Genomic DNA, 15,991 nt, shown 5'->3' with positions numbered 1-15,991 from the left:
AAGACTATTCTATCTAAGTAAAGTTTTTTAAAAAAGTTAACATAGCATTCATGTTGCAGAGCTAAAAATATAGAATGTCAGTTTGAGCAAAAGTTAATGTTGCTGTTGGAACTTTATTTTGGCAGTGCTGCAGTATTTGCTATCCTGGATTTTTTTTTTTTTCAAGTTATGACTTAACTGCACATATAATAAAATATACATGGTTTCTAATGGAGCTGTGAGTTGGAACTTTTAATTTTTAAGCAAAATTCAGAAAGAATAGGGAAAAGTTGAAGTAGTACTGATAGATTTCCAAAGCATTTTTATGAAAAAGTAAAGGTCTTCAAGGAATTAGTTGTACCTGCATCTTGTTGCATTTTGCCATATATAATGTGATAAGTCTTAAAATGGTATTATTCAATGTTCCCTGGTAATCTTCAGAGTGTACAGCTATACTGAATTGATTTTAAAATCAAGTGATAGTTCATGTGTTTCCAGTTGGGTTTCATAAACATGAAATGTTTTATGTATGTGAGCATTAATAAATATTCTTAAGGTATTAAAAAACAGAAGTGGATACTAAATTGCCAACATGTTACCATTTTAGAGAATGTCTCGTAAGATTACAAGTGATGTAATTTACATCCTCCAGACTAAAACGTACCTTGAATATCCATTGTCTTACAATGCCAGTTGAAGCATAAGGAAATCCTTTCAGTGGTGCCCAGTGACAGCACAAGGGGCAACAGGCACAAACTTGGACATAGGAAGTTCTATCTAAACATGAGAAGGAACTTCTTTACTTTGCGGGTGGCAGAGCACTGGAAGAGGCTGCCCAGAGAGGTGGTGGAGGCTGTGTCTCCGGAGACATTCAAAACCCGCCTGGACGCGTTCCTGTGCAACCTGCTCTGGGTGACCCTGCTCTGGCAGGGGGGTTGGACTAGATGATCTCCAGAGGTCCCTTCCAACCCCTACCATTCTGTGATTCTGTGTGATTTTGTGAAATTCTGCTTTGCCCAGAGAAAAGATGCCAATAAGTAATTGAATGGCAGTGCCTTATGTGAAGAAATATAGATAGAATATTGATAGAAATATTGACAGAACAAGAGGGAATGGGTTCAAGCTGCAGCAGGGTAGGTTTAGGCTGGACATTAGGAAAAAATTCTTCACAGAAAGAGTGGTCAGACACTGGAATAGGCTGCCCAAAGAGGTGGGGGAGTCACCATCCCTGAATGTGTTTAAGACTCGTTTAGATGTACTGTTAAGGGATATGGTGTAAGGGAGAACTTTGTAGAGTGGAGATGATGGTTGGACTCAATGATCCCAAGGGTCTTTTCCAACCTAAATGATTCTATGATTCTATGAAATTATTTCTTTTGCTTCACATTACCTCCAAGAAATATGGGCAGTCCAGCTGGCCACACGGGGAGAGGCATTCTTTGGCAGTGGAGTCAGGCAAGAAGAAGTATTGCTGGTTAAGATTGTAGGTGGTTTTAGGGATGGAGGTTTTATTTGGAGCAGTTCTGGTTGTGGTGCGTATTGGTAAGAATGGCGTTTGTGGAGTGGAATGGAAGAAATGAGATGTGCAAGGGGACTTCAGTCTGTAAGATACAAGTTAAAGTTCAGTTTAATGGGGAAAATGTAGCTGTATCAAAGAAGCCTTTCTTGAGGTTCTAGTGAATGTCTTCAAACTTGGATAAAAATCAACAGGTATTTCACAGTCCTATCAGTTTCAAAGACGTGACTACATATCATATTGTCTCAATTGCCTTGTTTCCAAGGTATGTTAAATTTGTCACAGCTCTCAAGTGATATTTAGGAGGCCGTCAACCTTTTACGGATTTTGAGATTACTAGTAAATATTTCATAACATTGAATCATTTCCAAAGCTATGAACCTCTCGGCTTCTTTGAGCTCTGCTCTGCTGAAGGACCGCAATGGACTTAACCAACAATGTCTGGAAGTGCTTGCAGTGCACGGTTCACAAGGATAGTGTTTGTATGTTACTCATTATTAAGTGGAAAAAAAAAGGATGCTTTTTAAAATAAGTGTCAAAGAAAGTGGAGTCTATAAGTCATGGAAGGTTAAATAACCCCCTGTCCACCCTTCAGTACCTTAGGATCTTAATAGTTTCTTTTCCATATTTTTCTTATCATAATTGTTACTAATGGTTTTGGTATTTTTTTAAATATTTTTATAATTATAATTTGATATATTTTTATAATGGTCTTGATACATAAAAGAAAGCTAACTAGTTTTACTTTTGCATCTTGTCAGCCTTTTTCATAGTCTAGAACTTGAATCCTTCCTGCATGGCAAATAACTCTTTATTAGTGCTTTTTGACTTGCAATCTTGTAAATAAGCAGATGGGAGGAGGAGGAATTGTTCTCTTTGTTTCCACTGCAGTTAAAGTTTATGCATACTGTGAAGCTACTGGTACCAGTTCTCTACTGGAGTTTGCTGTAGGCTGTCAGCATACAAACCACATGTTTGATCTGCTCATACGTTCTTTCTTGTCATCTATTACACACTGTCAGAGAGAGGATACTGTACAGCGTGGACCTTTGTTCTGACCCCGTCCAGTTGTTCATAGATACTTAATATAGATGTGATTGTGTTCTTAATGTTGTCCATCGGCAATTTTATGAGTGGTGCAGATGATCAGCCAGCCTGGCAAAACAGGGTGAGAACAAATTTGGTAGATGGAAAATTTTCTTGAGAAACAGGACGTCAAGATTCTGAAAAAATGGTGCAATTTACATATTTTTGTTGAAAGACTTCACTGTAAAAATCTCTTGAGAAATGAAAATATTTCAGATGTGGTTTCCAAACAGTAAAGGCACAAATCTAAAATCTATTTTACATACTTACATTCAATAAAGCTAACATCTGAAATAACTGGTAACATGTTACGATAGATCTCACACTTGTGTTACAAAATCATTTATTGCACGCACAGCCTTATTAAAATGTTTTTATTGTGGATGTAGTCAATGATTGTTTGTGGTCATTTCTTAAGCAGGCTGTACTTTGTTTAGATATTATCCTGCACTGTGAAGACAGTTTAAAAATCATAGCAAATAGTAGCATATTGGCAATTTAAGCAGCGCTTGTACCTAATACAGCACTAATTTCTAATGATGTGTTTATAGAGGAAGTCTTAGGTCTAAAAAAGGAAGTATTTCTGGCTAGGAAACATGAAATTTGGAATCTGGAGGAAATGCCAAACATCTTAGGGTTTGGCTGGCAGTGAATTAATAGGCAAGTGGAAATTCGATGGGTAACAACAACAGACCCTCTGGCTGGACCTGATGTCTCTAGTTCCTTTATCCATTGATCTCCTTCATTTTCTTTTCAACAAATGAGATTCCTTTGGATTTGTGTCCTTTCCATGATAAGCTTACACTTCACTCTCCACCGTCAGCGTGAGAGATTCTTGCTCAGTTGAGTAAGATTATGTGAATAATCGCACCTGTTGAAATGTGTCAGAATATGCAAACCCATCTCAATTTTGCATGCTTCACTATTCTACTTCATTCATACCTAAAAAAATTAAGAACTCTTTTTGCACGTGCAACATCAGCTAGTTTTGATAAAACGTGATTTTCCTAGAGATTCAGGTAGCATGTATCTTAAAACAGACTGGAAGCGGAGGAGTTTGGAAGAGTTTAAAAGCCACAGAAAAGTTGTTTCTACACATCTTAAGTGTGGGGGACAACACCTGAACTCATGCTCTTAACTCAGTAGTCTCTGTATAACAGGACTATAAGATATGGCGTTGTGCATGTATGCGTCTTTCCTTAGGGTGCAGTCCTACCATTAAAAAAAAAATCCCAGAAAGGATTGGATTGAATGCTATGTCAGCAGCTGAAAGCCAGTCAACACAGATAATACTGACTCTCTCACTGCTGTGACTTCTCCTACCTCTATGCAGCAGAGTGGAGTGAGCAGGTAGATAGAGAAAACCTCTAGGAGAAATACAATGTGTACGCTGTGCAAAACCCAGAAATGCAGTTAATTGAAGACAGAAGTTGCTGGCACTTATGGATTGTTTCTTCAGTCTTCAGCAGTGAAGGTACTTAAAGATGGAAAGCTGTAGTGTGTTTGAATAACAAGAATATGTGAAGTTCTTACCTTGTTATTTACGCAGTTTGAAAAGTTGTTAGAACTTGCCTTGTTATATGCATTAGTAAGAGCTGGAGACTTTTATTTTTGTTGTGTTTCGGCTGGAAACAGGTCCTGATAGCATTGTTAGAATCATGATACTAAATTTAGTCTGAAATTTTAAAATTATAGAGGAAAACCTTCTTCAGAGTGGGACACAGATATGCAAATTAAAGATTTTGCCTCTTTAGTCCAGAATAAATCTTCAGTTCTGGGACATTTTGCAAATAGTACAAAGATTACCAGAATGTGTTCCAAAACTAGTAAGTATTGAAGTAGTAAACAAGAATTAGTCAACAAGAATTGAAGAAAACCTTTCATTTTTATACTGCAGATGACTTTAATATTTTGGTGCTGATGGTTGTGATAGATGTACATTTTCTACATCTGATAGGGATGCATTTTTCCTGTGACAAGTATTGCTATGTGCCTTGGACAGTATGGTGGGAGTGTGGAGAAGTACAGTTTCGTACAGCCTGTCCTTTCACGCTCTGTGCATCTGCTTCACGAGACAGTGGAGAGTAGAATGCAGGGAAAATTTTAATAAGAATCATGACATGAGAAGTCTATGTCCATTTATTACTGAAATCTAGCTTAAGATGCCTCTGGAATAGGATGAAGAGACAAAAGAGTAGTGAGAAAACAGGAAAGGTGTAACATGGTGGGAATTCACTTCGGGTTAGAATTAGGAAATTTTGAATCTACTGCTCGTTTAGGGGAACACACCATTATTAGGTACGCCTGTAAGCATGCAGCTGGTAGTAATAACCTGCAAGAGGGGGACAGGTATGTAACTCTGTATGGATGGCCTCTGTGGGATGACACCAGGGACTGCCCTGTGCTGGCCACTGCTGCTTCCAGCTGGCCCCAGCGGACCCGCTGCAGGCCACAGCTGAGCCCCTCAGCCACGATGGCAAAGCCCCTGGGAAAATGAAAGGGTGAAACACTGCTCAGCAGTATAAAGAGTGGGGAGAAAAAGTGAGAGAAAACATCCCTGCAAACGCCAATGGTAGAGGAGGAGGAGGTGGTGCTCCAGGCGCCAGAGCAGATATCCCCACTGCAGGTCCACCATGTGGTCCTCCGTGGGGAGGACCAGGCCAGAGCAGGTGTGCGTGCCCTGAAGAATACTGCAGGCCTTGGAGAGCCTACGCTGGAGCAGGCTTATCCTGAAGGACTACAGCCTGTGGAGAGAGAGGACAGATAAAGTGTGAGGATGAGGGAGCAACAGAAAGTGTTATGTCCTGACCATACCCCCCCGTTCCCCACCTGTGCTGCCCAGGGTGCAGGGGGAAGGTGTGGTTTTCATTTGTCTTTGGTTGTCATTACCCACATCTGTTTTGATTGGCAATAAATTAACTTAACTTTCTGCAAGTCAAGTTTTATTTGCCCATGATAGTTATAGCTAAGTGATCTCCCTGTCCTTATCTTGACCCATGAGGTTTTTTTTAATCTCGTTTTCTCTCCCTGTCCTGTTGGGGAGGAGGAGTAGGGGAGCGGCTGGGTGGGCATCTGGCAGCTGACCAAGGTCAACCCACCAAAATGATGAATTGTTTAGTGAATGAAATATTTTGCTTTGACATGTCAAGCCACAGGGTTAGAAACTGCTACTACATGAGCGACTAATGATAAATTATAGACCGCTGAGACTCATCCCTTGGAGCTGGCAAACTACTTTGTTTAAAAAAGTAAAAAAAGCCTTAATGTTCTGACATTTCTTTGAAGTCTGTGTTGTGTCTTCTTCATTTATTATTGCTTTTCAGCGAAAACAGCACAACATATTGGCAAAATCCTATTTCACAACTGTCTTGTGGTATGTAAAATCTCCTTTTCAACACAGTATTATCTTAGCCCTATCTCTTCTTTGGGATATTAAAATGGTAATGACTTGATCTTTGACTGTAGTACATGCTTGTGGATATTCTTCTGTCATCCCATTTTTTTTGTGCTAATGTTAGCAGGAGGAATATATTTTCTTCTTTTATTACTTCTCAATTCTGGTTCTTAGGAAAACATACTCATTTTTCTAACATTTCTTTGCTGTTTTATTCATATAAATTCTGCAAGAAACAATATTATGTTCAGAATCTGCATTGTTTCAACTTTAAATGATAACAACTTTGAATTGATATGCAAAGAAGCGTATATAAGAGTTAAAAGAAATCTTTGCCAGTCTTGACATTTTCTGTCTTATACCCAGTATCTGGTAGCTATATGCATAGGTGGTCTTCACAAATTTACTCTCTTTTGTGTTTGTGTAACTTCTCATGGTAATACAACTTTATTAGAAACAGTAGACTGACTTCAGGTTTTCATAGGATACATGGCAATGTCAAATCCTTATATATGCTCCAAATAGGAAAAAAAGAAATTGTTGTCCTTTTGGGAAAGAAATGTTGGGCAGAAAAAGGTAGCATGAATGTTCTAATGCAGATGTTAGAAATAAGATGGCATAGCAGTTTCTGTTATAAGTCTTTTACCAGATGCAGTTACACAGAATATTCAGGTATTTTTCATTATTTGTCCCTCATCTATGATAATTCCAATTGGATGTAAGAAAAAAACCCATCTTTTATATTTCAGAAGAATTCTTATCTGACTACTTTTTGTGTTTATTAGCATATTTCACATGTGAACTATTTTTATTTTAGGTAAGACAAAAAGTTAGTTTTTATTCAGGGATGATGTTTCAACATGGCTTTTTTGTGTTTCTTTTAAGAAAGTGAAAAGTCTTGATATGATATGGATGTATGTTGTGGAAAGCACTGATTTATGAGGGCAAGCGTCCACTTTAAAATACATGTTGTGGATGTGAGTCCATTTCAGAGTGTCCATACTTAGTCCCATGTAATGCTTTACGTGCTCATTTGGTAAACTTTGCCTCGTACTTAAGATCTCACTCTACTGCATAAACTAAATAAAATGCAGAGCAAGTACCCATTTCATCCTTACTTAGGAGGTCCGAGGATTTTTTTGCCAAATGAGGTTGTCCTGGGCTTGTGCTCTACTGAGATGGACGTGTGCTACATTTAAGTTTTGTTTTATTTCAGGCAAGAAACTTGAAAATGCAGGGATACATGACTGCAGGGGGAAGAATGGCATGTTATGTTACCTTTGCATGAGATAAGCCCACCATCCTGGTAGCCTTTTCAGTTGCAGCTGTGAGCCATGGTAGCTTTTCAGATGAAACTGGTGGGAGGTGGATCAGTTCCTCAGAATTCACTTGCAGTTCTACCCCAGATGCATATTATTTTTTTACTTTTTTTTAAAATACTTGTTTTGCTGTGCGTTTCCATGACAAGGAGATTTTGCCATTTGAACTGTCTGAAGCCTGTATTTGGCCGTGTCATCCAATATCTGAAAGCACATTGAAACAGTGGTGCTTTAATGCATGGCTTTGATTTTCTCTGATTTCTGTGTATAGTTTAATGGCAGAAGATCTTCTTAACTCCACTTCTAATGATTATGAAGAAGTAAGGACATGGTTGCAGTGGGTGTGGCTTCATCTCCCCTTTCTACCTGTGAAATCGATAAAGAGATGGAGAAATAGTCACTTTCTTTCAAAAGCAATCAAAATTATCACAAAGATTATTTGGTTATCCTGTTTTGTCTGAAAATTACAGATTTGAATATGTATAGCTGAGGTTAATTTTAGTCAGTAAACTTTACATCAGTGTTCAGCTCTTTGACTTCTGACTCAGGAGACTGGCAATTTTCAGAGTTCTCTACCAGTGGATTAACCCTCAGTTTATGGAAGGAGCTAAAAGAAAACATAAGCTGTCAGTGGTCCTAGCACAGTTTCTCAGTATGTCCAGTTGGCTATCTGAAGAACAGCATCTTAAAGCCCTGGTTTCATTTTGCAGCAAAGAGAATGAAGACAGAAGAAATATGACAAATATGCTATGACTGAGTCTTTGTTCAAGGTGGACTAAGGCCTTGGTTTTTGTAGGTGGACAGGGGAAACCTGCAGCACCACGTGATGGGCTGCTATTCCTGTTCTATATCCAGAGTTTATCAGCATCTTTCATAGGCTAAATAATGATTTTAAAAAAATAATAACCTATACCTCAGTGAAATTCTGCTTTAGACATAAAAATCAAACGAAAAATAGTTTATGCATTTTACTAGTATTTGAGAACTATGCTTTTAAATAAAATTTAATTTAATGTCATTTATAGTTTATGTTAGAAAAGTTAATTGTTATGTAAAAGTAACATTATTCAAGATACACGGAATTGGTATCTGGTAGGCGTACGGATAGTCCCTAGTAATACTTAAATAGCTAATCTTCTAGATGTGTAACATTTAGAAGTTCATGATGAAGATAAACTGACCTAAAATGTAAGTGCAAAAAAGGAAACGGAGCAGCCAAACAAACCCAGCTACTTTTATGTTTCTGTACAATGTTAATGATGACCTTTCAACATCTGTTCAGCATTCTGCAGCTAGTGTAGCTGATTGAAAAATTAAATACATGTATTCACATTTATTTTATGGAATTGCGTGGAGAGATTGTGTTGTTTTTCTTTTTCTTTTTAAAGTAATGCCCACTTATGTTTGAAGGAAATTGTATTTTGTCCAACCTATAAAATTTAATTTTGTTTTCTTGCTTGGATTGGAATTTCTTTTTGATGATTTATCCATATGTCAGGCAGGATATCCAATGTGATAATAGCATCTACATAATTCTAGAAGAAACAAAATTCTTTTCTGTTTCTCTCCTGTCATACTACATGGAAGCGTACAGAAGAGCTCTTTGCTTCTCTCAGCCGGAAGTACCAGATTGTTTTCATTCTGCAGGAAAACTGTTTAATAGGTTTTTAAGTTTAGAGAATGAGAAAGTTAACTGTTGGCCTTGCTGATGTCATTTTCTAGGAGGAAGAACCCCCACAAACCCTTGATTTCTCCAGCTTTAGTCCTGATAGCAACTTGTGTGTGTTGGCAGCTTAATAATTTGAGCCGAGTTAGATTTGCATGGTATTTATATATAAATACATTTTATAGTGTGGGTTTTTTTTAACTTTGCCTGTACTCTTGTAATATTAGATATGCATGTGGTGTGTTAGCTTTTTACATATCTCCAGAGGTCCCTTCCAACCCTATGGTTCTATGACTCTATGATATGTTTATAGAATCATATAATCCTAGAATTGCCTAGGTTGGAAGGGACCTTTCAGATCATCTAGTCCAACCACCAACCTGACAGAAACCATCACCAAAAACATATCTCTAAATATGTTGGGGTGGGGGGTAAGCTAACCAACCAAATGGCTGTATTAGAATGTTTTTCTGTTTTAGCTGCTGGCAATGAAGGAGGAATTGCTGCACTTTTTTTATACCTTTTTTTTTTTAATTTGAAGAAGTGTAAAAGGAGCATAAAAAAATGTCTTTTCCAGCTTCACATCTGTTCAGGATATGTTCTTATGCCCTAAATTATTCCTGTTATTTCATTAAATATGGTTATCTAAAAATGTTACAATACACTGAGAAATAAAATTAGTGTATAGACTTTTCTGTACATGCTGTACATATTTAAATGACCCTGTGGGTCTCCCAGAGCAAACTTTTAACATTCCAGATCTTTTACCGTGCATCTGCTACTGGCATGTAGCCACCCACCCACACAGATTTAGTTGAAATAAATGAAATTTATTCTAGTTCACTTCAGTAGAAAGGCTTGTAAAACATAAAAGTAGTCACTTTGCTGGTAAGGTTACTAAAAAAAAAGGGTTTTCTTAAATGGAGTTTTGTGGGCTTTTTCTTCTGCAGGACTGTGCACAGCTTCATGCTTACTTAAATTTTTATCTTATGTGTTCCTTTTGTTTTCCTTTGCAGATGGGGTTTATACAGATTAATGAGGACTTCATATTTATTGAGCCACTCAATCGCACTTTGGCTGTGACAGGTCATGCACACAGGGTGTACAGACGAAAAAGGTCCGTAGAGGAGAAAATTACTGAAAAGCCAGCTGCTCAGAATCAGTACTGTGGTGTTGTTACAGGTAATATACAAATCTTACTGAAACGATCTAATGTAGCAGACATGTTTTTAAGGTGTGTAGATAGTAGTTAAATCAACCCCCAACAAAAGCATTATTCTACAAGTATTCTAGCAGTAATTTATGGTGGACTTTGAGGTGTCAAGCTGAGGCTGCCAGTTGTTGAAAGAGGGAAATGTCCACTGAGGAATACACACTGCCTCTTAATGTCCAATTATATTTGAAAGTAGGAATATTCAGGTCATTTTTTTACTTCACCTTAATAATTACAACCTATTTCTTGTCCCTCTCTGTCTTCGTAGTTGCTTAATAACTCACTGCATGCAGTGCTTAATTTTCTGTTTTAAAACATTAGCACAGTTCATCCCAGTTTCGGACAGTAACAAGTCTTGAATTTCCAAATGGGTCTGACACTGAATTGAAATAATGGTTATAAGCGTGTTGTTGTTCTATGACTGACACTTATAGAACTGTATGAAACAATCCTAATGCATCTTCCTCAATGGCGGGTAGAAGTTGATGTAGAAGGGTTTCAACAAAAATTTGGCACATAGTGATAACTTAATAGGTTCAATGGAAAGGGGAAAAATGCCTTTTGTGAAAGATGATGTTCTGGTGTTCCTGGTTCATCATTCTTCAAAGAATAGAGGACATCTCAGTCTTTTGACCTCAGGATAAGCTGGAGATGTTTTTATTGTTGTTGTGAGAAATTATTTTTTCACCAGGAAATAAACTGGAATGACTGCACGTTTATAGGCTTTTTCATGTTTCCTAACCTAGTGTAAGTGAGATACTGACAAAGTGGAAGGAAATAGCAGAGGTTCACTGACATGGTGAGGGACCTGGATTGTATGACATTTGGAGTGAGGCAGAAGAAACTGGGTTATTTCAAACAGGTAAAGAAAGGTAAAGGAAGGATGCAGCTGCGGAATTCCAGTGCCTAAGGGGCTGCACAGAGAAGATTAAGCCAGACTTTCCTTAGAGGTATGCTATGACAGGATGGAAGACAACTTGCACTCAAGGAAATTTCAATTGGACATAAGGAAAAAAAACCTCAGCAAGAATGCTTAGCACTGGAAGAGTTTTCGTAGAGAGGCTGTGGAGTCCGCACCCTCAGACATGTAAAAAACATAGCTAGACATGGAGATAGCTCTGAGAGAGCTGATCTCTCTTTGATGCTTGCCCTGACTAGAGCAGGAGGCTGGCCTAGCTACCCTCTGGAAATCCCTTCCAGCCAAAACTTTTCTGTGGCTGGTGGTTTTCCCTCAGCATTTATATTGCACTGTCTGTTTTATATGGTTACAGAATAAATATGATAGGTTGGGGTTTTTTTTTCCATTTTGCAAGCATTGTTTCTGTAATTAGGCATCCATCCACAGGTTGAAATCAAAGATGAATTAGCAAAGCAAGGCTCTTTTTGTAGTTATTAAGAGAGACTAAGTAAATGACATGTGACTTCCTTCAGCAGGCTCTATATTTCTCTTGTAGGCATTGTACTACATTGCCACTGCTTACGTAAAAGTGAAATTTTCTATATTAGCAAAAGTAAAGTAAAGCTGGTTATTCTTCCTTATATAAGTGAGTTAGAGCATCTGCATGCATTTGGGAGTGAGAAAAAGAAAATTAAAAGTATGCGTGAAGTGTGCACTGGGAAAGGGGAGAGGGGCATCTGATAAATAGCAAACCATGATGTGTATGAAAATGATGCAAACTCTTCTGTAAGGACAATATTTTGTGTCATGTTCATTACCAGTCATCCTTTCACTTTGTCTTATGCTCTAAAATGGGAGAGTTAGCTTTTTCTGTTCTAATAATCTTATGCCCAAGGCTCTGACTTGGTGCAAATAGTCTGTCAACAGAGATTCAAATATTTACTTGAAATAAGTTTCATTATCTCTACTACCAGACTGAAATTTCAAAATAACTCAAGCTGTGCATAACTGATTAGCACCTGCCGGCATAACCTTATTGCCAGGGGGGTATAAATGTCTGCAGTTTCTAACTGGTGTTGTTGTATCAGCAAGACCAGTCCCTCACTCTGCTGCTACAGTTATTTTAGTAAGAGGGGTTGCAGTAAGTTACATGCGTAAAAGCTCTGTCTATGCTAGGGACAATTTGCTGGTGTGACATGCAGTTGGCTAATATCATCAAAACATTCATGGTAGGGGCACAGCCTTAAAGGTGGGTTAAAGCAACAAAAATAAACCTTTCCAGCAATATTTGAGAATTTTAAGTCAAATCCTAAACTGAGAAGGTCAGTAAAAAAAGCAGATGAGTATATGGGGCTGTCTGATACTCTGAGGTGGTGCACAGCTGCCTTTGGTAGAGCTGTAGCTGTGTGACACAGAGAACGATTATCTCAGCAGCATGGCAACTTCTCAGCGGTATGGATTTGTCTTACAAAAGGATGTCTTGCTTCTACAGTACGCGTGTGTCAGAATAGGTGCTCTGGGACAGGTATTTATCCTGCTGGTTTTGAGCCAAATTGATCTCAAAGACTGGCTACCTATCAAGCAAACGTGTATTGCCAGTGACGAATTGTAATTATTAGAAGGAATGAATGTTTGTGCTGGAGGTGTTGAAGGATCGCTATTGGAAATAATAGCTTTTCATGCAGAACTCACAGAGGCAATCAAAGAAGGTATTGTTTGTTGTCCGTTACTGTTGTGGGCTGGATTGAAAGATCCTACACAGCCAAACTTGTTTGGAGAGAACAAAGAAGTCGTTTTTGTGAATGGGGTGGATTTTCCTTACTAATTAGGGGAGGGAGCGAATTGTACCAACAGAAGCAGATTTTTGAGAGTGTGCGTGTATATCCTTTTGTTGAATGTGCGTGTGATTTATTTACACATTGTGAGGCAGTTGCACGTAAACAGACCTCACAATCCACACCTTTCTTTAGCACATGGTCCGAGAATCCTTTCAAAACAACCAGTTCACAAGTGCATTACAGATGAAGTGTGAGGGAAGCAGTTGCTATTAGAGCAAAGGGCCACGTTGGAAAGCTAAGCTTTTTTCCTTCTACCTGATCTGAAGCACTTGTTCCAGGCTGAAGCTGTTTGTACAGTGAACCTAAGTCATGGTAAAGGTATGGGGCACTTTGGGGAAAAAAAAAAACCAAAATAAAATCTTCCCCTTTTCACACAGACTAGTGAGCGAGAGCTCTTATCCAGGATACAGTAGATCTGAATTTTGAGTCCCTTCTGAGGGACTGGAAGCCTCCTCTTGTACTTCTCAGTTCTGGTGATAAAGAATATACTGTTCTGATTTATAAGCAGATTGTGCTTCTCCTCTTAGAGTGATGCCATATTGCAGGAAAAGCCTGCTAGTTTCACTGGATGAAAAGCAGAAGTTTGACTTTATGGGATGTAGACTGGGCAGTCAGCTGGGAGAGCTATCTTGGTTCTTGCTCTACAGCCTGTTCCCATGCAATAATCTTGAAATAAAATGCACACACAGTCTTGGTCATAGGTCTAGATCTATGAGATTGCAGTAGATGGAGACTGGTGGGGTGCTTGATTTATTTGTTTCCATTCCTTGTGTCAGAAACAAGTTGTCGCGCTGCATTAAGACATTTAAATCCCTATCCAAACTACAGTGGAGGTGTAGCTCGTGGCTTCCTAAGCTCCTAAATATTCCCTACCCAGACAGAATACTGCAACTTCCATGTGGCTAGGGTACCCATTTTCTTTTCCCTGGGTAAAGAAAGCCTGGGGAGTGATGGTGGTTGCTCTGTACGCTGGGCCTCAATGTGGATGTACTCAGGGAATGCTCTTGTGCCTGAGGAGTTTAAGTGTTCACGAGTCCTGTAGTCATAGCCTGTTCTTAATGTTGGCCCAGGCAACCTGAATTTACAGCAGCTAGATTTTAATCTCATTCAGTTTTTTTGGAGGGAATTTTTGTTGTTTTGTTAACACTTCTTGTTATTTTCTCTGAATTGCCTATTGAATGTCAAATGTACTTGCTGGAGTACTGCAGTATTTCTAGCTTTCCGTTCAGTGAACTGAGTTTAAGTAATAAATGGATGTGGAATCCTCATATTTTCTGTAGCTGCACAAAACATAGAAGTCTTATTGCACAGAACCTTCCTGGAGCATTTATTTTTTATTTTGCCAATGTAATTAAGTTTTTAAAATGAATTTATGCATCTTTAATCCCAACTTTTTTTCAGTTAATCTGACTGTTTTCTTGTTAGCATAGGCATTATTGATGTAGTTATGTTTTTTTATAGCAGTTATAATCTCTTACATACTGTACCTTCAATAATGAGCAATTCTTTGCAATTTTTACTTATTTATGAGTATGTAAAGAAACAAGTGTTTTTGCTTAAAGCCTGTTTTGCGTCTTATCTGGCAGTAATCATGGCAGTTGTTTGAATACCACTGGTACCAAAATTACTAATTCAATTTACTTAAAGGTCTTGGGGAAGAGCTAAAATTTTCAGATAGATGAGATCTCATGCGATGGGGAATTCTGCCAGCAATTTGAGAAAGGTTGGCTGGCCAAGAACAGATTGTCCCTTGCTTTGTTAGCCTGGCAAATGATGGGCGCTGCCCCTTGCAGCCAGCCTGTCTACAGAGCTGTGCGGTCCACTGCAATCCTGAAAGACAGAGGTTTCAACAGTTTATGGGACTGTGGTGACCTTAGTGTTTAGTGCAGTGCTGTATTTTAATGTGGGCTGCTTGCTGTCAATTCTGAATAAAAATGCACCGCTAGCTAAAACTTTCAGAGAGGTGTGTTAGCAGACTTCTCTCAACAGCCATGCTAATATTAAATTTAAAGTTTTCAACCGCTAGCTGCTGTTTTTTACAAAGAAGTGAACAATGAATAAACTGTGTTGCTGGAAACTGCACTGGAATCAATCACTGCTCCTAGGAGGAAGGCAGATTGACCAGATGGCTCATGAGAGATCTTATTTAACCCAAATGAGTTTGCTATTTAAACTTAGATCTATAGCCTACTCTTGCAGCATTAGATGCTTGTATGGTAAGTCATAGTTGTACAGCTTATAGGGTGTGGGGGTTTTTGGCACAAATCCCGACACTGAAGTTTCATTAAAAATTATTCTCAAAAGAGTGATGAAAACACACATAATGTTTTATAAACTAGGCTGTAGATCCACAGTTAGCAAACACAAGTAAAGCTAGAGGCTGGCTGTATGTATAAGGCTAAGCAAGTGTCTTGGGTCAAAATGAGAGAAATGAAAATTAATGTTAGATAGCTTATGAATGTGCAAGTTGTTTCTACTTCTAGGCAATCAAACACCCAATATTAATTTCTGGAGAATATCTACTTTTTTTTTCTTTTAGGAAATTTGTATGCTTATCAGTGTTAGTAAGTCTTACATTGTCACCACTTGTACAGGAATCAGTAAGCACTTCTCAAATGTAGTGGGATGGACTAAATCACATGTATAATCTTTAACAAATGTCTACAGAAAAAGAGAGACAACCATTTTAAGCATGGATGCTTTATACTTTTCACATTGAAAAGTATACATCTACATTATATTTACATTAAATCAATATTACACATACATTTATATTAAATCACAGATCTATCTTCCAGTGGTATCTTATCTGTTAAAGTTAATTTGTGAGTTCATTGACTTTTAAGGCATATTTTTAGCACTTTCCTGAAGAGTGACTTATTTTTTGGAGAGTAGTCACGTGTTATAAAATGAGCTGCAGGAACTTTCCTATTAGATTAATTGCAAAACATTTCCTCAAAATTTCTGAATATTTGATTGTTTCCAGAACATGTGTTTATAATTGTCATCTCAAGCATCACTTTTGTTGTAAACAGAGAGCCCAATTGTGGAAGCTGGAAAAAATTTCACTTGATTTCAGTGA

The 15,991-nt window shown here is 38.1% G+C and overlaps 1 protein-coding gene across 1 annotated transcript in view; it reads left to right on the top strand.

The window, feature by feature from the left end:
* Positions 1–15,991, top strand: part of ADAMTS19 (ADAM metallopeptidase with thrombospondin type 1 motif 19) — a 147,387-nt gene that overhangs the window by 20,441 nt on the left and 110,955 nt on the right. The window contains exon 3 of the mRNA XM_063320816.1: positions 9,977–10,142. Within this exon, the coding sequence (XP_063176886.1) occupies positions 9,977–10,142 (166 nt within the window). The remainder of the gene's footprint in view (positions 1–9,976; positions 10,143–15,991) is intronic.

This window comes from Chroicocephalus ridibundus, chromosome Z (assembly GCF_963924245.1).
Source record: "Chroicocephalus ridibundus chromosome Z, bChrRid1.1, whole genome shotgun sequence".
Classification (NCBI taxonomy): domain Eukaryota; kingdom Metazoa; phylum Chordata; class Aves; order Charadriiformes; family Laridae; genus Chroicocephalus; species Chroicocephalus ridibundus.
Note: the sequence above shows the minus strand (reverse complement) of the source record. Positions and strands in the feature narration are given on the sequence as shown.